We start from the raw sequence: 25525 nt of genomic DNA, 5'->3' as shown, positions 1-25525 counted from the left end.
TCAGACAAGTAGGATCAGGAACAGCTGGTAATTGTGGAGAGAGATGAGAGCTGGCAATTAGCCGACAGCTGAGCAGCCAGCCCAGAGAAGAAAGGGCTAAGCTAGCCCTGACAGTTTCAACCTGTGATGGGTGTCCTTCTGGTGTATAATTACTGAAGAGATGATCTCATACTTTGAAACAATGGGGCTATTTACCCTGGCTTTCCTTTAATCAAAAGCCTTAATATCTGGATCTCAAAACACTAGTTTGACCATTGTCAGTTGGTTTTGTGTAAAGTGGCACCATTGTTCAGGTTACTCTGTTTCAACATAAGGTTTGTGTATTGACCTCAACCCTCCACTGGAGAGGATGAGATCCTGTCAACAATGTTAAATGGACCTCTCCAGGACGGTAGGAATTTCCGTTCTTTGACCTGGTTCCTTGCGAAATTGTAGCGATATACCTTGTCCCAAATTTCATATTCTTGGTGGTCTTAAGATCATAGTATGTTTTATTTACGCCTCTTTCAATATGTTGCTGGGCAAAGGAGAATGCATTTTGTAAGTGTTTCTGTAAATCCTCTATGTATTGTTGAGTTGTGGTGTCATTGACCAAATTATGGTCAGTGGTGCAGTACAAAAGGTGTTGGGGCAGGACCATCCACCTTCCAGTCATGAGTTCAAAGGGCGACATTTTCATGACCATATTTGAGGTTGCCCTTAAGGCCAGCAGGACTAAGGGAAGCTTTACATCCCAGTGCTTGCCTCCTTGATGCAGTATAAACTGGGATTTGGATTTCATTAACCCCTTCCTGACCAGCCACTGCAGTTGTACTGTGGCAGGTTTGCCCCCCTGGGCAAACCAAAGTAACTGCACATTGGTTTGCCTTTTGACCACTAGGAGGTGCGTGCTGCCAGAGGCACGACACCAAAGCCAATGCGCGATGACCACTGGGCACCCGCGATCACTCCACACAGAGACAGAATGGAGAACTGTCAATCTAAACAGACAGATCTCCATGCTGTCAGGGGTGAGGGGAGTGATCTGTTGTTCATACTAAGTATGAACAATGATCGCTCTCCTCACCCAGTTAGTCCCCTCCCCCTACAGTTAGAATCACTCCCTAGGGAACACAGTTAACCCCTTTATTTGTGGGAAAAAAGGACGTAAATTCTTTTTGGGTACAGCATCGCACAACCGCGCAATTGTCAGTTAAAGTGACGCAGTGCCAAATCGCAAAAAATTGCCTGGTCATTGAGCAGCCAAATCTTCGGGGGGTGAAATGGTTAATAAATGTTTTGATATATTTTTTCACTCCATTGGTGGTACCGTTAAAGTCCTTCCAATTTAGTAGGTTAGGGTTTTTTGTGTGGTCTATTTTTCAGGATGAGGTACCGGACATACACTGTCCAATTTCTGAGGGTTCTCCAGTAGGACCCTCCTCCCATTAACACCTTTTCTTACACATTTTTCTTATTTAATTACTTTTCCTAGAGTTTTATAAAGTGATCTATTATAAATGATTCCAATAAAGAGAAATAAGTTCCATTCATGTAAAGCAGTGTTTCTCAACCTTTTATGGCACTGATGGCTGCACTGATATAAGGCACTGATGGCTGCACTGATATGAAGCACTGATATAAGGCACTGATGGTGGCACTGATAGGCTGCACTGATTGCTGCACTGATAGGCTGCACTTATATGAGGCACTGATGGCTGCACTGCTAGGAAGCACTGATGGGAGGCACTGATGGCTGCACTGATAGGCTGCACTGATAGGAGTCACTGATAGGCTGCACTGATATGAGGCACTGGTAGGCTGCACTGATGGTTGCACTTATGAGACATGGATGGCTGCACTTATATGAGACATGGATGGCTGCACTGATAGGAGGAACTGATGGCTGCACTGATATGAGGCACTGATGGCTGCACTGAGGAGTCACTGATGGAGTCACTGATAGAAGTCACTGATTGTGGCACTGATAGGCTGCACTGATATGAGGCACTGATGGCTGCACTGATAGGAAGCACTGATAGGCTGCACTGATGGAGGCGCTGATAGGCTGCACTTATATGAGGCAATAATGGGGCAATGATATGAAACATTGATGGCTGCACTGATATGAGGCACTGATGGAGGCACTGATAGGAGGCACTGATGGCTGCACTGATATGAGGCACTAATAGGAAGCACTGATGGCTGGGCATGCTGACATGTGTAGCTCCTGAGCAGGCAGGACTCACCTTTTTTTCAGGGAACCACAGCAGGCATTTTCACACATGGCAGGCACTTCCAGGACATCTGAGGTGTGCAGGAGAGGGGGAGGAGCTGGGAGATGGGAAGACATGGGGCCATCGCTGGTCAGTCAGTCCTCTGGGCTGTGCAATAGGGGTCATTCCATTGACAGGACCCGGGGAAGCTTCTGCCAGTCTGACACCCCCTCGCACAAGGAGCAGACTGCTTCCCCCATTGGTAGCACAGTCTCACACAACATGGCTACAGCAAGCCACCGGGGACTGTATGTGTGCAGGAGGCGGGACTCAGGATACAGAGAACTGGACATACCCTCTGCCCATGGTGCACATACCCCCAGGGGTATGCATACCATAGGTTGAGAAACCCTGATGTAGAGAATAGTTACATTCATTCCTGGGGGAGAAATTCATTTTCTTCTGGTAACATTCTTCTCTTCTTCTACAGATTGGATGAGAATCACCTGACAGACAGTTCCTGCCCCCACCTGGCATCTGGAATAAGAAATAACCAGACACTGAGGAGACTGAACTTGTATAGGAACAATCTGGAGGGTCCTCATTTCAGGGACCTGATGGAAGCTCTGACAACAAGCCGGATAGAGGAATTACTGTGAGTATAACAGGACTGACTGAGACAATAATATTCTGGGACAGTTTTTTATCTAAACCACATAAATAATATAGAAATATGAGAATGTCATCAAAATCCATCTTTAGGTTCCATAAATATCCAATCCTGGACTGTTATGTCCTAACTACAAATAATAATGGAGATATATTTAATCTCCTGGTTGTCTCTATATATCACCAATATCAGACAGTTCTCTAAAGCTGGAATCAACATTTAATAAAATGAAATATCTGCACTAAAAAACTTGAAAAACTTTGTGAAAATCTAATGAATGAAATTTTATAGATCCCTACACTTAGTGACAAAATGAGAAATGAGAAATCTGCAACCTACAATGTGTCTGAATACCAGCACTTGCTGAACATTTCACAAATGAATGTAGATGTGATAACTCCACCAATAGTGATCAGATATAACAATTACATTTGCTACAAAAATGCACTTTCATACATGTGAGCAAGAGATCTCCTCCAACCTATTCACAGATACTTCAATCTACACTCACCAGCCACTTTATTAGGTACACCTGTTCAATTGCTTGGTAATACAAATTGCTAATCAGCCAATCGCATGGCAGCAACTCATGCATTTAGGCATCTAGATGTGGTGAAGAAGACTTGCTAAAGTTCAAACTGAGCATCATAATGGGGAAGAAAGGAGATTTAAGTGACTTTAAACGTTGCACGGTTGTTGTCTGATGGGCTGGTCTGAGTTTTTCTGGGATTTTCACATACAACCATCTCTCGGGTTTACAGAGAATAGTGAGAAAATAGCCAGTGAGCGGCAGTTGTGTGGAGGAAAATGCATTGTTGAGGTCACTGGAGAATGCGCAGACTGGTTCCAGATGATAGACTCAAATAACCACTTGTTATACCCAAGATATGCAGAATACCATCTCTGAATAAACATATTGAACCTTGAAGAAGATGGGCTACAGCAGCAGAATACCACACCGGGGGCCACTCCTGTCAGCTAAGAACAGGAAACTGAGGCTCACCAAAATTGCACAATAGAAGATTGAAAAAACGTTGCCTGGTCTGATGAGTCTGTATTTCAGCTGCAACATTCAGATGGTAGGGTCAGAATTTGGCGCATGGATCCATCCTGCCTTGTATTGCCTGATAAGGCTGGTGGTGGTGGGGTAATGATGTGGGGGGAGATTTCCTTAGCACACTTTGGGCCCCTTAGTACCAATTGATCATGATTTAAATGCCACGGCTTACCTGAGTATTTTTGCTGATCATGTCCATCCCTTTATGACTACAGTGTCCCCCATCTTCTGATGGCTCCTTCCAGCAGGATAATGCACCATGTCACAAAGCTCCAATTGTCTCACCACTGGACAATGAGGTCACTGTCCTCCAATCTCAACACATCTCATCCAATAGAGGGCCTTTGGGATGTTGTGGAGCAGGAGATTGGCATTATGGATGTGCAGCTGACAAATCTGCAGCAACTGTGTGATGTTATGTCACTATGGAGAAGAATCTCTGAGGAACATTTCCAGCACCTTGTATCTATGCCGCCAAGAATGAAGCAAAAAGGGGTCCAACCCGCTACTAACACGGTGTACCTAATAAAGTGGTCGGTGAGTGTATAGAACATATAATGTGCAAAATTACATAAACATGAAGAGCAACAAAGTTATCCTATAAAACTTGCAAACATCAAGAGAACGTTCAGAAATGTGAAAAGCAGATTTCCTACAAACCATTCACCACTACTTCCATCTCCAATCACCATACAGTGACTTGTGCAGTAACAGAAATAATAAGCCCCAAAGATTCATCCAGATGGTTTAAATCAATACTGATCAGCTGCCACCTCTTTGCAGCAACTTCAATCCACCTCCACCACAGCAGTGAGCAAACAGGTCACTTACCAAAAGTAGGGATGAGCCGAACACCCTCCTGTTTGGTTTGCAGCAGAACATGCGAACAGGCAAAAAATTTGGCAAGAACACACAAACACTGTTAAAGTCTATGGGACACAAACATGAATAATCAAAAGTGCTAATTTTAAAGGCTTATATGCAAGTTATTGCCATAAAAAGTGTTTGGGGACCCGGGTCCTGCCCCAGGGGATATGTATCAATGCAATTTTTTTTTTAAACAGCCGTTTTTTTCAGGAGCAGTGATTATTTAATGCTTAAAGTGAAACAATAAAAATGAAACATTCCTTTGAATATTGTGCATGTGGGGTGTCTATAATATGCCTGTGAAGTGGCACATTTTTCCCGTGTTTAGAACAGTCCTGCAGCAAAATTACATTTCTAAAGGAAAAATTGTAATTTAAAACTGATTGCGGCTGTAATAAATTGTCGGGTCTTTGCAATATGACTAAAACTCATTGAAAAAAAGAGCATGGGGTCCCCCCAGTCTATTACCAGTATGAATATTAAGGGGAACCCCAAACCAATATTTTTTTTAAAATTGCGTGGGGGTCACCTTCGGGTCTGATATGGAAATTGAGGGGAACCCTGTGCCAATTTTTTTTAAAAATGGTGTAGGGGTCCCCCAAAATCCATACCAGACCCTTCAGGTCTGGTATGGATTTTAAGGGGGACTCTGCACCAACATTTTTAAAAAGGCGTAAGGTTCCCCCTCAAAATCCATACCAGACCCTTATCTGCGCACGCAACCTGGCAGGCCACAGGAAAAGGGGGGCAAGAGAGCGCCCCCCTCCTGAACTGTACCAGGCCACATGCCCTCAACATGGGGAGGGTGCTTTGGCGTAGCCCCCCAAGGCACCTTGTCCCCATGTTGATGTGGACAAGGGCCTCATATTGTCCCTTGGCCCCATGTTGATGGGGACAAGAGCCTCATCCCCCACAACCCTTGGCCGGTGGTTGTGGGGGTCTGTGGGCGGGGAGCTTATCAAAATCTGGAAGCCCACTTTAACCCCCAGATCCCGGCCTCCCCCTGTGTGAAATGGTAACGGGGTACAAATGTACCCCTACCATTTCACAAAAAAAGTGTAAAAATTTTTAAAACGACAAGACACAGCTTGGGAACAAGACCTTTATTAAAAAAATTTAAATGTCCCACGAAGTCCATTCATCTTCTATGAAGCCGCGACGGACTGAGAAAAAAAAGCCAAGACCGTTCCTCTTCCATGGGAGGCTCCCGCTATGTGACGCTTCTTCTCTTGTGACAGTTGTTATTTAACTTAGGGCGGGGCCACCCAGTGATGTGAACGAGTGACCCCACCCCCTCTGATGCCATGGGGAAGCCATAGGGAAGTCCACATGGGGTCAGAGGGGGCATGGTCATCTGGTGACATAAACGTCTGACCCTGCCCCCTCTGATGCCACGGGAAGCCATAGGGAAGTCCCTGTGGCATCAGAGGGGGTGGGGTCTCCTGGTTACATCACCGAGTGGCCCCACCCTCAGTTATACAAGAAATGTCACAATGCCCAAAGGGCCTGGTATGGATTTAAGGGGACCCCCACGCAAGTTATTTATTTTTTAATTATGGTTTGGTGTTCTCTTTAACCACTTCAATACTGGGCTATAGTCATATGACGTCCACAGATGGGATCTCCCATCCTGGGTGGGACTCATATGATATTCTCGGCTTGTTGCCACTCCTGTGGGCCCCCGGGGGCCCGTAGCACGGTTATCGTGGATGAGGTGTGTCCCTCGGACACAGCCCATCCCAGATCCGTGTAAAGAGCCAATAAAAATTGTCTCTTTACCACGTGACCAGCTGTGTCCAATCACAGCCGGTCACATGCACTGTCTACATGCGCTGTCTACATGCACAAGGCTTGTCACTGTGACACAGCCCAACCCCGATCGCAGTAAAGAGCCAATGAAATTTACTCTTTACCATGTGACCAACTGTGTCCAATCCAATTAGCTGTTACCGAGTTCTCATCCTCACAACCTGTCGTGTGTGAGAAGGAGATTGCAGTAACATCTCGTTACCGCTTAGTGTACACCAACCACACTGATTGCCCCCCTAATAAAGAGTACTTGTCGCCACCCATCAAAGTACCTGTCACAGCCCATCTGAGTACCTGTCACAGCCCACCAGGCCATCCGAGTACCTACCACCAGGCCAACAGAGTACCTGTGGACCTGTCACCAGCCCATCGGAGTACCCTAGAGGCTTTTTCTTTTCTATGTAATGTGATTGCGGCCATTGTCTGGATACCTCGGGTGATATTGGAGATACCTGGAGGTCTGACATTCCGTGGCGCAGTCTGTTCTCATCGGAAGCCGGGCTTGAGCGGAGTGGTGCTGCTGGAAGGATATAAACAAGCATGTCTGGGCCTTGCTTGTGGGGACAAACCTTTTTGCTAAGTGACCTGTTTGCTCACTGGTGTGATGGAGATTGATTGATGTTCCTATGAAGAGGTGGCAGCTGATCAACATTTGTTTAAGCCAGATGGATCTTTGGGACTTATTATTTCTATTACTGCACAAGTCACTGTATGGTGATTGGAGATGGAAGTAGTGGCGAACGGGTTGAAGGAAATCTGAGTTTTCATATTTATGAACTTTCTCTTGTTTGCAATTTTATGGGATAACTTTGTTGCATTTCATGCTTTTTTAAACATTATATGTTATATAGATTGAAGTAGCTGTGAATAGGTTGGAGCAGATCTGCCCTTCCTCACATGTATGAAAGTGTATTTTTGTAGTAAATGTAATTAGACATGTGCAGAGTAAAATATTTCATTTCGGAATTTCGTTTTCGTCTGAAAACTTAATTTATTTAGTTACTCCCGAAATTCGTTTTTATTTATTTCGTTTTTCGTTCAAAAATTGCATTCGTCCGAAAATCCACATGAATCACAGTCAAATCTGTCTTTGAAGGCTTATGGTGTCTGTCGAATGTATAAAGAAGATTCGACTGAGCTAGTATATAGCATACTTTAGAACCCTATTAAAGTCTATGGGACTCCAACGTTCAAAATCTAAAGTGCTCATTTTAAAGGCTAATTTGCAAGTTACTGTCCTAAAAAGTGTTTGGGGACCCGGGTCCTGCCCCAGGGGACATGGATCAATGCAAAAAAAAGTTTTAAAAACGGCCGTTTTTTCGGGAGCAGTGATTTTAATAATGATTAAAGTGAAACAATAAAAGTGTAATATTCCTTTAAATTTCGTAGGGGGGGTTGTCTATAGTATGCCTGTGAAGGGGCGCATGTTTCCCGTGCTTAGAATTGTCCCTGCACAAAGTGTCATTTATGCAGGAAAAAAAGTCCTTTAAAATCACTCGCAGCTATTATGAATTGTCGGCTCCGTAATACAGAGAACACTCATTGAAAGTCATTGATAAAAAAATAAATAAATAAATAAAAAAAAAAAAGCGTGGGGGTCCCCCAAATTCAATTACCAGGCCCTTCAGGTCTGGTATGGATATTAAGGGGAACCCTGCCTCAAATTTAAGAAAAAATTTGACGTGGGGTTCCCCCTAAATATCCATAACCAGACCCTTCAGGTCTGGTATGGATATTAAGGGGAACCCTGCGTCAAATTTAAAAAAAAATTGACGTGGGGTTCCCCCTAAAAATCCATACCAGACCCTTTATCCGAGCACACAACCTGGCAGGCCGCCGGAAAAGAGGGGGGGACGAGAGAGCGGCCCCCCCTCCCTCCTGAACCGTACCAGGCCACATGCCCTCAACATTGGGAGGATGCTTTGGGGGTCTGTGACCCCTCAAAGCACCTTGTCCCCATGTTGATGAGGACAAGGGCCTCATCCCCACAACCCTGGCCGGTGGTTGTGGAGGTCTGCGGGCGGGGGGCTTATCAGAATCTGGAAGCCCCCTTTAACAAGGGGACCCCCAGATCCCGGCCCCCCCCTGTTTGAAATGGTAAGGGGGTACAAAAGTACCCCTACCATTTCACAAAGAAAGTGTAAAAAATGGTTAAATAAAACAAACACACTTTTGAAAAATTCCTTTATTAAAAATAAAAAAATAAAAAAAAGATTCCAGCGGCGGTAATCCACTCTTGCTATCCAGCGACGGACGGTCATCTCTCCAGCGATGTCTCATCTCATCCAGCGCAGCGAATCCTCCGTCCTTCTTCTGTCTCCGTGGAGGAGACACTGCAAGGATTCCGGCGGCTGACGTTTCTTATATACGGAGGGCGGGGCCACCCATCACCTGACCCCGCCCCCCTCTGACGCAAGGGGAAACCCAGGGTTCCCCGTGACGTATAGGTGACCCCGCCCCCCTCTGATGTAACGGAAACCTGCCTGTGTTACATCAGAGGGGTGCGGGTCACCCCTACGTCACAGGGAACCCCGGGTTTCCCCTTGCGTCAGAGGGGGGCGGGGTGGCGGGTGACGGGTGGCCCCGCCCTCCGTATATAAGAAACGTCAGGCCGCCGGAATCCTTGCAGTGTCTCCTCCACAGAGACAGAAGAAGGACGGAGGATTCGCTGCGCTGGATGAGATGAGACATCGCTGGAGAGATGACCGTCCGTCGCTGGATAGCAAGAGTGGATTACCGCCGCTGGAATCTTTTTTTAATTTTTTTATTTTTAATAAAGGAATTTTTCAAAAGTGTGTTTGTTTTATTTAACCATTTTTTACACTTTCTTTGTGAAATGGTAGGGGTACTTTTGTACCCCCTTACCATTTCAAACAGGGGGGGGCCGGGATCTGGGGGTCCCCTTGTTAAAGGGGGCTTCCAGATTCTGATAAGCCCCCCGCCCGCAGACCTCCACAACCACCGGCCAGGGTTGTGGGGATGAGGCCCTTGTCTTCATCAACATGGGGACAAGGTGCTTTGAGGGGTCACAGACCCCCAAAGCATCCTCCCAATGTTGAGGGCATGTGGCCTGGTACGGTTCAGGAGGGAGGGGGGGCGCTCTCTCGTCCCCCCCTCTTTTCCTGCGGCCTCCCAGGTTGCGTGCTCGGATAAAGGGTCTGGTTATGGATATTTAGGGGGAACCCCACGTCAAATTTTTTCTTAAATTTGAGGCAGGGTTCCCCTTAATATCCATACCAGGCCTGAAGGGCCTGGTAATTGAATTTGGGGGACCCCCACGCTTTTTTTTTTTTTATTTATTTATTTTTTTATCAATGACTTTCAATGAGTGTTCTCTGTATTACGGAGCCGACAATTCATAATAGCTGCGAGTGATTTTAAAGGACTTTTTTTCCTGCATAAATGACACTTTGTGCAGGGACAATTCTAAGCACGGGAAACATGCGCCCCTTCACAGGCATACTATAGACAACCCCCCCTACGAAATTTAAAGGAATATTACACTTTTATTGTTTCACTTTAATCATTATTAAAATCACTGCTCCCGAAAAAACGGCCGTTTTTAAAACTTTTTTTTGCATTGATCCATGTCCCCTGGGGCAGGACCCGGGTCCCCAAACACTTTTTAGGACAGTATCTTGCAGAATCTTTTCTCTCTGTCAAATCTTTTTTCTCTGTCGAATATTTTCTCTATATAATCTTGGACTAATAGAGGTAAGGTTAGGCACATTCGAACACAGGTTCTATAGACACAGATTGTTGTCAGAGTCATGTCGAATCTCCTATTCTATATCGAACTGTTGTAACAATGAAAACGAAAATAAAGCATTTATTTATGTTGGATCTTTCGTTTTTCGGATTTTGTGCTTTCGTTATCGTTTGTCAAAACGAAAATAGCTGAAATTCGGACGAAAATGCATTCGGACGAAAACGAATGCACATGTCTAAATGTAATTGTTATATCTGTTCACTATTGGCGGAGTTATCACATCTAGTATAATATGGAAGACTGCAGCACTAGTATATTACATTCACACAATATAAATGTGAAAATATTGTGTATGTAAGTGTATATATAACAATGGTATGGAGACTATTTCACTATTTTGATAACTAATGAAGAGAATTTATAATCAGCATATATAAAATGAGTGCAGCAATATGAACAAATTTTCAAGAAAGTCCAAATAAAGAACGGTAATAATAAAATCTTCTCCACACCATAAGATCAAATCCTCCACCATGATATTCAAAGGAAATCCCAAAGTACAATGATGTCACATTTAGTCAATGAAGTCTCCACAACATGAGTGAGACTTCTGTGACCATCAAAGTGAATCTCCACAACTGAATCCAAGACTTAGCAGAAGGTTGGAGGTGAAAGCCTAGAGGTCAGTGTGAGTGTGTATGGTCCAATCCCCATACAGGAATAATGAATGGATCACACCACCTCATCCACTTCTCATGTCACATTTAGTAATTGGGATCCACAAAAAGAGAAATCCTCCAATAGTGTAGATGATCGATTTTGTTTTATAAAGTGATCTCATATTAATGATTCCAATAAAGAGAAATGAGTTCCATTCATGTAGAGAATAGTTACATTCATTCCTGGGGGAGAAATTCATTTTCTTCTGGTAACATTCTTCTCTTCTTCTACAGATTGTCCTCTAATCGCCTGACAGACAGTTCCTGCCTCCACCTGGCATCTGGAATAAGAAATAACCAGACACTGAGGACACTGAACCTGTATGGGAACAATCTGGAGGGTCCTCATTTCAGGGATCTGATGGAAGCTCTGACAACAAGCTGGATAGAGGAATTACAGTGAGTATAACAGGACTGACTGAGACAATAATATTCTGGGACAGTTTTATATCTAAACCACATAAATAATATAGAAATATGAGAATGTCATCAAATTCCATCTTTAGGCTCCATAAGGCACACTGGACTTAAAAAAAATTCAGTTCCCTTGGCAGAAAAAACGTTCATATAGAGCAGGGGTGTCCAAACTTTTTTCAAAGAGGGCCAGATTCGATGAAGTGAACATGTGTGAGGGCCGACCATTTTGCCTGACATTCTTTGAACCATTAAAATTCGGTCATTCGAGCACTCATACCTGGCCCAACAAAAATTCTCGTGCCTTTGTTGCGCTCGTTTGCCTGACACACAGACGAATGCTCTGTTCTTTAGGGGTACCGTTAAGTCTTAATGGTACCCCACACATTGGAAACATGGGGTGCTTTTGGTGCAGCGCAATTAAAAAAAAAAAAAAGCTCTGGGACTTCTTTCCCTGCATTTTTGTGTGTATGGAAGCCCATTGAAATGCATGGGCTGCCCTACACACAGCATGCAGCCATGCAGATGTGAACCAAGGGCTTATTGGAGGGGCAGTAAAACTACATGGTTAAGCTGTTTTTACCACCCCCAACTTCTCCCCCTTTAGCTGCAGAGGGAGCAGCTGGGGGTGTACACATGCTGTGGCTGCAGCTGGAGGTATGCTCAGGGTGAATGGGCCTGCACTGCAACTACCCCGCAACTGTGTAGACTGCACAGTTGCGGTATAGTGATGCTACATTTACGGGCTTAAAACAGGTGGTGAGGAGGCAACATAATGCCTCTTTACCACCTTTCAAATGCCTCTGAAAAGCGATCTGTATATGGATTGCTTTTCAGAGGAGCAGCAGTCTTGGCTGCTATCACACACACAAGCACCACAAAAGCAGTTCTGATGGTACAAGAATGGGGGGGGGGTCTGGATTAAAAGTAACACACATGCATACACATACACACAGACATACACACATACAGACACATGCATACACATACAGACACATGCATATACTTACATACATACAGACACATGCACACACACACATACAGACACATGCACACACACACATACAGACACATGCACACACATACATACATACAGACATACACGCACATACATACACGCACATACAGACATACATACACACACACACACACACACACATACATGCACACAGATACATACAGACACACATGCTGCACACACATACAAACACACATACATGCACACACATACAGACAGACATACACGCACATACATACAGACACACATGCACATACGCATACATACAGACATACATGGACACACACACACATGCAATCATACATGCACAGACACACACACACACATACACACATGCACATACAGACACACATACACACACCCACACACACATACATACATACATACAGACAGACATGCACACACACATATAGACACACATGCACACACATACATACAGACATGCACACACATGCACAGACACACATACATACAGACACACATACATACAGACACACATGCACACACACACATACACACACACATGCACACACACACATACGCACACACATGCACACACACACATACACACACACATGCACACACACACATACACACATGCACACATACATACATACATACAGGCACACATGCACACACATGCATACAGACACACATGCACATACATACATACAGACATGCACACACACACATACAGACACACATGCACATACATACAGACACACATGCACATACAGACAGACATGCACATACATACAGACAGACATGCACATACATACAGACAGACATGCACATACATACAGACAGACATGCACATACATACAGACAGACATGCACACATATACATACAGACACACATGCACACATACAGACACACATGCACACACATACATACATACAGACACACATGCACACACACACACATACACATAAATAAAGCCTTTTTAAAACGAATCTAGCTTGTAGTACAGTACCTTTCCATTCCATTTCCTCATTCAGCCGGGTACTGCACTGTAGGGGGAAGCAGAGAGCACAGCACACTCCTCTGCACTTTACTTTCACTTTTGAAGCCGACGGAGCTTCACACAGTGCCGGGGATCGGCTCATTTGACAGCCCTGATCCCGCAGCACACCAGGCGGGCCGTTCAAAACCGGACTGCGGGCCGCGATTGGCCCGCGGGCCGGACTTTGGACATGCCTGATATAGAGAGTTTATTGTACAAATTTAGATGAGTTTTGGAGAGTTTTGCATTTTTTCTCCCAGAAAGCTCCAATCAGAAACACGAAGCAGAAGAGTTATTTTCCTGCCTCTAAATGTTGAGGTCAAAATATGTCTGTAATCATCCCAATGTGTATGGAGACATAGGAGAACATGGAGCTGCTTCTACAGGCAGAACACAAAACTCCTGTAGTAGCAGCAATTTTTTAAGCCAGTGTGCATGGAGCCCAAATATCCAATCCTGGACTGTTACACTATATTACCAAAAGTATTGGGACACCCGCCTTTACACACACATGGAGTTTAATGGCATCCCAGTCTTAGTCTGTAGGGTTTAATATTGAGTTGGCACACCCTTTATAGCTATAACAGCTTCAACTCTTCTGGGAAGGATGTCCGCAAAGTTTAGGAGTGTGTCTATGGGACTGTTTAACCATTCTTTCAGAAGCAAAATTATTAGGTCAGGCACTGATGTTGGATGAGAAGGCCTGGCTTGCAGTCTCCGCACTAACTCATCCTAAAGATGTTCTATCGGGATTAGGTCAGGACTCTGTGCAGGCTAGTCAAGTTCTTCCACCCCAAACTCACTCATCCATGTTTTTATGGACCTTGCTTTGGGCACTGGTGCGCAGTCATGTTGGAATAGGAAGGGGCCACCCCAAACTGTTCCCACAAAGTTGGGAGCATGACATTTTCCAAATTGTCTTGGTATGCTGACATCTTAAGAGTTCCCTTCACTGAAACTAAGGGGCCAAGCCTAACCCCTGAAAAACAACCCCCCACCATAATCCCCCTTCATCAAATCATTTAGGGCAGTGCACAAAGCAAGGTCTATAAAGACATAGTTGAACGAGTTTGGGGTGGAGGAACTTGACTGGTCTGCACAGAGTCCTGACCTCAACCTGATATAGAACACCTTTAGCATGAATTTGAGTTGAGACTGCGAGCCAGGCCTTCTCATCCAACATCAGTGCATTATCTCACAAATGCACTTCTGTAAGAATGGTCAAACATTCCCATAGATACACTCCTAAACCTTATGGACGACCTTATCAGAAAAGATGAAGTTGTTATAGCTGCAAAGAGTGGGCCAACTCACCATTGAACCCTACGGACTAAAGGCTCATACACACGATACGAAAATCAGAAGTAAAATTTTGTCCAAACGATCTGCCGATTTTTGGATCATTAGTATGGTGCTTTCAATAGCCGATTCAGATTTTTTGTCTGAGAAAGCTGGATGTGCAAACTATAAAATTGTTATTGTACGTGAACTCAGAAACGAAAGAATACATACAAAACTATTCAACACATTACATCACTTCTGAAGTTGTATTCTGTCGGAGGAGAATTTTCATATGGTGAGTAACCTCTTCGCTTTCCATATGAGACTAGCATGCCACAAAAAATAGACGAACGGTTGTCAGAAAATCTGATCGTTTGTAAGACTGGGATGCCATTAAAGTTCATGTGCTTGTAAAGGCAGGCGTCCCAATACTATTGGTAATATAGTGTATGTCTAAACTACATGAATCAATTAATAATAATGGAGATATATTTCATCTCCTGGTTGTCTCTATATAGCTCCAATATCAGACAGTTCTCCAAAGCTGGATATAAAAATTTTAAAAATTGAATATCTGCACTAAAAAATATGAACAACTTTGTGAAAATCGAATGAATGAAAACCAGCCGCCAGCAGGAAGTCTGATATAGAAGTACAAATAGTATAATATAATTCTATGTATAGAGCCCTACACTGCAGTGATACAATGGGGGTTATTTAGTAAAGGCAAATCCACTTGGCACTACAAGTGCAAACTTTAAGTGCAAAGTGCACTTGGAAGTTGCAGTTGCTGTAGATACGAGAGGGACATGCAAGGAAAATAAAATACAGCATTTTTGCTTGCACATGATTGGATGACAAAATCAGCAGAGCTTCCCCTCAGATTTACAGCGACTGCACTTCCAAGTGCACTTTCAGTGCAATTTCAAGTGTACTTTGCACTTATAGTGCAAAGTGGATTTGCCTTTTGTAAATAACCCCCAATGTGTGATGAGACAAATGAGAAATCTGCAACCTACAATGTGTTTTCGAATACCAACACTTCTAATGTAGATGTGATAACTCCACCAATAGTGATCAATAATAAAAAATGAAATTCACTACAAAAATACACTTCCATACATACAGTATGAGGAATGGCAGATCTCCTCCAACCTATTCACAACTACTTCAGTCCATACAACATATAATGTGCAAAAATACAATATCACCCGAGGTATCAAGACAATGGCCACAATCACATTACATAGAAAGAAAAAAGCCTCCATGTCACTGCCTGGACTCCATCATACACGGCTGCAGTCTGGAGCGGTGTGTGGTCTGAGTTCTGTGTATACTCGTGTATATGATGGAAGTGTACAATCTGTGATTCTATATATATATTTAAGGATTATGCACTATGGAGGCTTTTTCTTTTCTATGTAATGTGATGGCGGCCATTGTCTGGATACCTCGGGTGATATTGGAGATACTACCTGGAGGTCTGACATTCTGTGGCACAGTCTGTTCTCATCGGAAGCCGGCTTGAGCAGAGTGGCGCTGCTGGAAGGATATAAACAAGCATGTCTGGGCCTTGCTTGTGGGGAGAAACCTTTTGGTAAGGGACCTGTTTGCTCACTGGTGTGGGGGAGGTTGATTAAAGTTGCTGCAAAGAGGTCGCAATTGATCAGCATTGATTTAAACCATCTGGATGAATCTCTGGGACTTACTATTCTGTTACTGCACAAGTCACTGTATGGTGATTGGAGATGGAAGTAGTGGTGAATGGCTTGGAGGAAATCCAAGTTTTTTACCTTTATAAATTTTCTCTTGATGTTTTCAATTTTTTAAGATAACTTTGTTGCTCTTCATGTATATTTATTTTTGCATATTATAAGTTATATAGATGGAAGTAGCTGTGAATAGGTTGCAGGAGATCTGCCTTTATTTACATGTATGAAAGTGTATTTTTGTAGTGAATGGAATTGTTATATCTGATCGCTATTGGTGGAATTATCACATCTGGTATAATATGGAAGACTTCAGCACTAGTATATAACATTCACACAATATAAATGTGAAAATATAACAATAAAAGTGAGACTCCTCATCACAAAACTCCCTATAAGTGTATATATAACAATGGTATGGAGACTATTTCACTGATAACTAATAAAGAGAATTTATAATCAGCATATATAAAATTAGTGCAGCAATATTAGTACACATTTTTTTTAAAAAGTCCAAATGTAGAATGGAAATAATAAAATCTTCTCCAGACCATAAGATCAAATCCTCCACCATGATGTTCAAAGGAAATTCCAAAGTACAATGGTGTCAGTTTTAGTCAATGAAGTTTCCACAACATGAGTGAGACTTCTGTGACCATCAAAGTGAATCCCCACAACTGAATCCAAGACTTAGCAGAAGGTTGGAGGTGAAGGCCTAGAGGTCAGTGTGAGTGTGTATGGTCCAATCCCCATACAGGAATAATGAATGGATCACACCACCTCATCCACTTCTCATGTCACATTTAGTCATTTGGATCCACAAAAAGAGAAATCCTCCAATAGTGTAGATCAGACATGTCCAAAGTCCGGCCCGCGGGCCAATCGCGGCCCGCGGTTCAGTTTTGGACGGCCTGCCTAGTTGTTTAAATATATATAAATATAAAGATAAATATATTAAATATATATATCTTTTGTGGCCCCGGGGATCTCCCAGTGCTGGGGCCACAAAAGATACATAGACGGCTGCGTCGGAGGGAGGAGGCGGGACGAGTGTTGTGCACACAGGAGGGGAATTTCCTGTTTACACGGCAGCCTCTGTAATAGGAAGTCCCGTCTCTGTCATTGGATGACTCTGCTGTCCATCAAAGGAGGCGGGACTTTCTCTTAAAGAGGCCATTGTGTAAACAGGAGATTCTCCTATAAGATGTCTTTGGCACTCGTCCTGCCCTCCATGGCTGCACTGATGGTAATGGTGGCTGCATTCCTGGCAATTGCAATTGTGGAGCTGCATTCCTGGCAATGGTGGGTGAAATTCCTGGCAATGGTGGGTGAAATTCCCGGCAATGGTGGGTGAAATTCCCGGCAATGGTGTCTGCATTTCCGGCAATGGTGGGTCAATCCCTGGCAATGATGGCTGCATTCCCGGCAATGGTGGCAGCATTCCCGGCAATGTTGGCAGCATTCCCGGCAATAATGGCTGCATTCCTGGTAATGGTGAGTGAATTCCCGGCAGTGGCGGGTGAATCCCTGGCAATGGTGGCTGAATCCCTGGCAATGATGAGTGAATTCCCGGCAATGGTGGGTGCACACTTAGATCAAATTTTAATGGTTCAAAGAATGTCAGGCAAAATGGTCGGCCCTCGCGCATGTTCCTTTCATCAAATCTGGCCCTCTTTGAAAAAAGTTTGAACATCCCTGGTGTAGATGATCGATCGTGTTTTATAACGTGATCTAATATTAATGATTCCAATAAAGATAAATTAGTTCCATTCATGTAGAGAATAGTTACATTCATTCCTGGGGGAGAAATTCATTTTCTTCTGGTAACATTCTTCTCTTCTTCTACAGATTGGATAAGAATCACCTGACAGACAGTTCCTGCCCCCACCTGGCATCTGGAATAAGAAATAACCAGACACTGAGGACACTGATCCTGTCTGGGAACAATCTGGAGGGTCTTGATTTCATGGATCTGATGGAAGCTCTGACAACAAGCCGGATAGAGGAATTACGGTGAGTATAACAGGACTGACTGAGACAATAATATTCTAGGACAGTTTTATATCTAAACCACATAAATAATATAGAAATATGAGAATATCATCAAATTCCATCTTTAGACTCCATAAGGCTCCATGCACACTGGGCTTAAAAAAATGTCCCTTGGCAGAAAAAACTTTCATATAGAGAGTTTATTGTATAGAGTTTAGGAGAGTTTTCCATTTTTTCTCCCAGAAAGCTCCAATCAGAAACACGAAGCAGAAGAGTTTTTTTTCCTGCCTCTAAATGTTGAGGTCAGAATATGTATGTAATCGTCCCAATGTGTATGGAGACATAGGAGAACATGGAGCTGCTTCTACAGGCAGAACACAAAACTCCTGTAGTAGCAGCATTTTTAAGCCAGTGTGCATGGAGCCTAAATATGCAATCCTGGACTGTTACACTATATTACCAAAAGTATTGGGACACCCACCTTTACACGCTCATAGAGTTTAATGGCATCCCGCTCTTTGGCTGTAGGGTTCAATATTGACCCATCCTTTGCAGCTATAACAGCTTCAACTCTTCTGGGAAGGCTGTCCGCAAAGTTTAGGAGTGTGTCTATGGGACTGTTTGACCATTCTTCCAGAAGCAAAATTGTTAGGTCAGGCACTGATGTTGGATGAGAAGACCTGGCTTGCAGTCTCCGCACTAACTCATCCCAAAGGTGTTTTATCGGGTTGAGGTCAGGACTCTGTGCAGGCTAGTCAAGTTCCTCCACCCCAAACTCACTCATTCATGTTTTTATGGACCTTGCTTTGGGCACTGGTACACAGTCATGTTGGAATAGGAAGGGGCCATCCCCAAACTGTTCCCACAAAGTTGGGAGCATGAAATTTTCCAACATGTCTTGATATGCTGACATCTTAAGAGTTCCCTTCACTGGAACCAAGGGGCAAAGCCCAACCCCTGAAAAACAACCCCGCACTATAATCCCCCTTCACCAAATCATTTGGGGCAGTGCACAAAGCAAGGTCTATAAAGACATAGTTGAGCGAGTTTGGGGTGGAGGAACTTGACTGGTCTGCACAGAGTCCTAACCTCAACCCGATATAGAACACCTTTAGCATGAATTTGAGTGGAGATTGTGAGCCAGGCCTTCTCATCCAACATCAGTGCATGATCTCACAAATGCACTTCTGTAAGAATGGTCAAATATTCCCATAGATACACTCCTAAATCTTGTGGATGGCCTGCCCAGAAAAGATGAAGCTGTTATAGCTGCAAAGGGTGGGCCAACTCAATACTGAACCCTACGGACTAAAGGCCCATACACACGATAGGAAAATCAGTAGTAAAATTTTGTCCAAACGATCTGCCGATTTTTGGATCATTAGTATTGTGCTTTCGATAGCCGATTCTGTTTATTTTGTCTGAGAAAGCAGGATGTGCAAACTATAAAAATTTTATCGTACGTGAACTCAGAAACTAAAGAATATATACAAAACTATTCAACACATTACATCACTTCTGAAGTTGTATTCTGTCGGAAGAGAATTTTCGTATGGTAAGTAACCTTTTCACTTTCCATATGAAACTAGCATGCTACAAAAAAAATGGACGAACGGTTGTCAGAAAATCTGATGGTGTGTATGAGGCTTAAGACTGGGATGCCAGTACCTTTGGTAATATAGTGTATGTCTATACTACATGATTCAAATAATAATAATGGAGATATATTTCATCTCCGGGTTGTCTCTATATATCTCCAATATCAGACAGTTCTCCAAAGATGGATATAAAAATGTAAAAAATTTAATATCTGCACTAAAAAACATGAACAACTTTGTGAAAATCGAATGAATGAAAACCAGCCGCCAGCAGGAAGTCTGATATAGAAGTACAAATAGTATAATATAATTCTATGTATAGAGCCCTACACTTAGTGACACAATGTGTGATGAGACAAATGAGAAATCTGCAACCTACAATGTGTCCGAATATCAACACTTCTAATGTAGATGTGATAATTCCACCAATAGTGATCAATAATAACAATTAAATTCACTACAAAAATGCACTTTCAGACATGTGAGGAAGGGCAGATCTCCTCCAACCTATTCACAGCTACTTCAGTCTATATAATGTGCAAAAATACAATTTCACCCGAGGTATCCAGACAATGGCCGCAATCACATTACATAGAAAGGAAACAGCCTCCATGTCACTGCCTGGACTCCATCATACACGACTGCAGTCCGGAGCGGTGTGTGCTCTGAGTTCTGTGTATACTCGTGTATATGATGGAAGTGTACAATCTGTGATTCTATATATATTTAAGGATTATGCACTATGGAGGCTTTTTCTTTTCTATGTAATGTGATTGCGGCCATTGTCTGGATACCTCGGGTGATATTGGAGATACTATCTGGAGGTCTGACATTCCGTGGCACAGTCTGTTCTCATCGGAAGCTGGCTTGAGCGGAGTGGCGCTGCTGGAAAGATATAAACAAGCGTGTCTGGGCCTTGCTTGTGGGGACAAACCTTTTGGTAAGTGACCTGTTTGCTCACTGGTGTGGGGGAGGTTGATTGAAGTTGCTGCAAAGAGGTGGAAGATGATCAGCATTGATTTAAACCATCTGGATGAATCTCTGGGACTTATTATTTATGTTACTGCTCAAGTCACTGTATGATGATTGGAGATGGAATTAGTGGTAAATGGGTTGTAGGAAATCTACCTTTTCACCTTTATAAACTTTCTCTTGATGTTTGAAATTTTTTAAGTTAACTCTCATAGCTCTTCATGTATATTTATTTTTGCATATTATATGTTAAATAGATTGAAGTAGCTGTGAATAGGTTGCAGGAGATCTGCCTTTGTTTACATTTATGAAAGTGTATTTTTGTAGTGCATGTAATTGTTATATCTGATCACTATTGGTGGAATTATCACATCTAGTATAATATGGAAGACTGCAGCACTAGTATATAACATTCACACAATATAAATGTGAAAATATAACAATAAAAGTGAGACTCCTCTTCACAAAACTCCCTATAAGTGTATATATAACAATGGTATGGAGACTATTTCACTGATAACTAATGAAGAGAATTTATAATCAGCATATATAAAATTAGTGCAACAATATTAGTACAAATTTTCAAAAAATGTCCAAATAAAGAACGGTAATAATAAAATCTTCTCCACACCATAATACATAGTTGCCAACTGTCCCGAATTTCGCGGGACATTCCCGTGATTAGGACATTTGTCCCGAATTAATTTTGTCCCGGAAAATTCGGTTTGTCCCGGGAAATTAAATTTCCCGTTTTTTGCTGCCGGCCGCTAGATGTCTCCACCGGACGCCATTTTTAAGAAGACCAGAAGTTGGTCTACACCTGTGGCGCTGCCCACTCCTGCTGCTAGTGTGTGTTTGTGTCAGTGAGTTGAAATAGCGGTAGGCGGCGCCACAGTCATCTGCGGCAGCATGTCGGGGGCCAGTCTACAATGTGGATGTTGGGGCGGGGGCCAGTCGGATGTTGGGGGCCAGTGACAGACAGACAGTCATGGTATGTGAATGTGGGGGCCAGTCTGTGAATGTAGGGGGCAAGTCTGTGGATTTGGGGGCCAGTCTGTGAATGTGGGGGCCAGTGGTATTCAGGGGCCAGTCTGTGAATGTGGGGGCCAGTCTGTGAATGTGGGGGCCAGTCTGTGGATGTGGGGGCCAGTCTGTGAATGTGGGGGCCAGTCTGTGGATGTGGGGGCCAGTCTGTGGACATGGGGGCCAGTGGTATGTTGGGGGCCAGTCTTTGCATGTGGGGGCCAGTCTGTGAATGTGGGGGCCAGTCTGTGGACGTGGGGGCCAGTCTGTGAATGTGGGGGCCAGTCTGTGAATGTGGGGGCTAGTCTGTGAATGTGGGGGCCAGTTTGTGAATGTGGGGGCCAGTCTGTGAATGTGGGAGCCAGTCTGTGAATGTGGGGGGCCAGTCTGTGGATGTGGGGGGCCAGTGGTATGTCGGGGGCAGTCTGGAGATGTGGGGGCCGGGCTGTGGAGTATGTGGGGGCAGGTCTGTGCAGGATGTGGGGGGGCGGTCTGTGGATGTCAGAGGGGCACCAGATGTAAGGAGGGGCTCCGCTGATGGACACAGATGTGAGGAACGTACCTCTGATGGGGCACCTGATGTAAGGACAGACTCCACTTGGGACACCTGATGGCATCTGGTGGCAGGCAACGTGGCTAGTGATGCGCTCATGGCTCCCACTGATTCTGCATTATGGTGAGTTGAATGATTTAATTTTATATTACAATGTAATAATAGAAATAATGTGCTTCAATCATCCTGACACCATGGCTTCAATCATGGCGCCTGGAGGATTGAAGCGCCAACACCAGGTATTTGGAGTATCTTTATCTGCTGATTGTCAAACTCTGGAAAACACATATTGCTATTGTGGTGTAGGATCGGGGGGCTGCTGTCCCCCTCTTCCCTCTCTCCATCCCCCTCCTTTCCCTCTCCATCCCATATTCATCTCAGACTCTAACCACACCCCTTTGAGCCACGCCCCATGTAAGCCATGCCCACTATTTTACGTAAACCATGCCCATTTTCCGCGGCGGCGCGCGCCACATTTATATCTTTTCCTATGCCACACCTATAAACGCCCCCTAATTATACCACGACTCTGCCTGCTGCCAAAAAAGAGTCCCGAATTATTTTTTACAATGTTGGCAACTATGCATAAGATAAAACCATGATGTTCAAAGGAAATACCAAAGTACAACTGTCATAAGATGCACACGGGTAAGGCGCTCTGGCGCACAGTTATGTGCAATAGGAATGCACTAAAGCACACACAGGATGTGACCCCTTGCTGACCTATAAAGGAAGTGAGGTCATCCAAACACACTGCTGGTTCGTCTTCAGCTTTGTGATTCCCACATCTACTCTTGTGATCTGCATTACCCATTGTGATCCGGATTGCCTCATCGACCTCGCTGATCTTCTCCTGACCTGACCTCTGGCTTGGCCTTGGACTCCCGCTTTCTGAACGTGTTTGACCCTCAGCCTGCATCTGGACTTACCTGCTATCTCCTGTGTTCGACCCCTGGCTTGTCTTTGGATTATCCTTCTGTCTCAGCGTTCTTGGTACTTGTCTTCTGATCTGGAATGTGTTTGACCCCTGGCCTGTCTCCTGGATTCTGCCTTTGCATTGCAGACTTGCTACCATTGCTACTGGACCTTCCCACAGGACATCACCTTTCAGCTCTGCTCAAGCTACCTGCTGATCTACTAGCAAGTGACTGTCCTACTGGTAGCTTGTGCCTCTTGGTGCAACCACCCTCTGTGCCACCTTCAGGGGTGGTCTGCGCCGAGTCACAACAGTGGCCACTCTCAGCATTTTGGCCTTGGTGAGTACATTTATATGATAACAATGGTGTCAATTTTAGTCAATGAAGTTTCCACAACATGAGTGAGACTTCTGTGACCATCAAAGTGAATCCCCACAACTGAATCCAAGACTTAGCAGAAGGTTGGAGGTGAAAGCCTAGAGGTCCGTGTGAGTGTGTATGGTCCAATCCCCATACAGGAATATTGAATGGATCCCACCACCTCATCCACTTCTCTTGTCACATTTAGTAATTGGGATACACAAAAAGAGAAATCCTCCAATAGTGTAGATGATCGATCGTGTTTTATAAAGTGATCTATTATAAATGATTAAAGAGAGATGAGAGAAATTAGTTCCATTTATGTAGAGAATAGTTACATTCATTCCTGGGGGAGAAATTCATTTTCTTCTGGTAACATTCTTCTCTTCTTCTACAGATTGTTGTCTAATCACCTGACAGACAGTTCCTGCCCCCACCTGACATCTGGAATAAGAAATAACCAGACACTGAGGACACTGAACCTGTCTGTGAACAATCTGGAGGGTCCTCATTTCAGGGATCTGATGGAAGCTCTGACAACAAGCCGGATAGAGCAATTACGGTGAGTATAACAGGACTGACTGAGACAATAATATTCTGAGACATCTAAATCACATAACGTAGAAATATGAGAATGTCAACAAATTCCATATTTAGGCTCCATGCACACTGGGTTTAAAAAAATGTCAGTTCCCTTGGCAGAAAAAAACTTTCATATAGAGAGTTTATTATACAAAATTTAGGAGAGTTTAGGAGAGTTTTGCATTTTTTCTCCCAGAAAGCTCCAATCAGAAACACGAAGCAGAAGGTTTTTTTCCTGCCTCTAAATGTTGAGGTCAAAATATGTCTGTAATCATCCCAATGTGTATGGAGACATAGGAGAACATGGAGCTGCTTCTACAGGCAGAACACTAAACTCCTGTAGTAGCAGCATTTTTTTTTAAGCCAGTGTGCATGGAGCCAAAATATCCAATCCTGGACTGTTACACTATATTGCCAAAATTATTGGGACACCCACCTTTACACGCACATGAACTTTAATGGCATCCCAGTCTTAGTCCGTAGGGTTCAATATTGAGTTGGCCCATCCTTTGCAGCTATAACAGCTTCAGCTCTTCTGGGCAGGCTGTCCGCAAAGTTTAGGAGTGTGTCTATGGGACTGTTTGACCATTCTTCCAGAAGCACATTTTTTAGGTCAGGCACTGATATTGGATGAGAAGGCCTGGCTTGCAGCCTCTGCACTAACTCATCCCAAAGGTGTTCTATCAGGTATAGGTCAGGACTCTGTGCAGGCTAGTCAAGTTCCTCCACCCCAAACTCACTCATCCATGTTTTTATGGACATTGCCTTTGGCACTGGTGCACAGTCATGTTGAAATAGGAAGGGGCCACCCCCAAACTGTTCCCACAAAGTTGGGAGCATGAAATTTTCCAAATTGTCTTGGTATGCTGACATCTTAAGAGTTCCCTTTACTGGAACTAAGGGGCCAAGCCCAACCCCTGAAAAACAACCCCACATCATAATCTCCCTTCACCAAATGATTTGGGGCAGTGCACAAAGCAAGGTACATAAAGAAATAGATGAGCGAGTTTGGGGTGGAGGAACTTGACAGGTCTGCACAGAGTCCTGACCTCAACCTGATATAGAACACCTTTAGC

At 43.8% G+C, this 25525-nt stretch overlaps 1 protein-coding gene across 1 annotated transcript in view; it reads left to right on the top strand.

The window, feature by feature from the left end:
- Positions 1-25525, top strand: part of LOC143942631 (NACHT, LRR and PYD domains-containing protein 12-like) — a 1996551-nt gene that overhangs the window by 210387 nt on the left and 1760639 nt on the right. The window contains exons 5-8 of the mRNA XM_077463989.1: positions 2686-2850; positions 11261-11425; positions 18301-18465; positions 24265-24429. Of these exons, the coding sequence (XP_077320115.1) occupies positions 2686-2850; positions 11261-11425; positions 18301-18465; positions 24265-24429 (660 nt within the window). The remainder of the gene's footprint in view (positions 1-2685; positions 2851-11260; positions 11426-18300; positions 18466-24264; positions 24430-25525) is intronic.

Source organism: Lithobates pipiens, unplaced genomic scaffold (assembly GCF_037356315.1).
Source record: "Lithobates pipiens isolate NorthernLeopardFrog02 unplaced genomic scaffold, aLitPip1_a1.2 Scaffold_30, whole genome shotgun sequence".
Classification (NCBI taxonomy): Eukaryota; Metazoa; Chordata; class Amphibia; order Anura; family Ranidae; genus Lithobates; species Lithobates pipiens.
The sequence above is the reverse complement of the archived record's forward strand: the minus strand, read 5'-3'. Positions and strand labels throughout refer to the sequence as shown.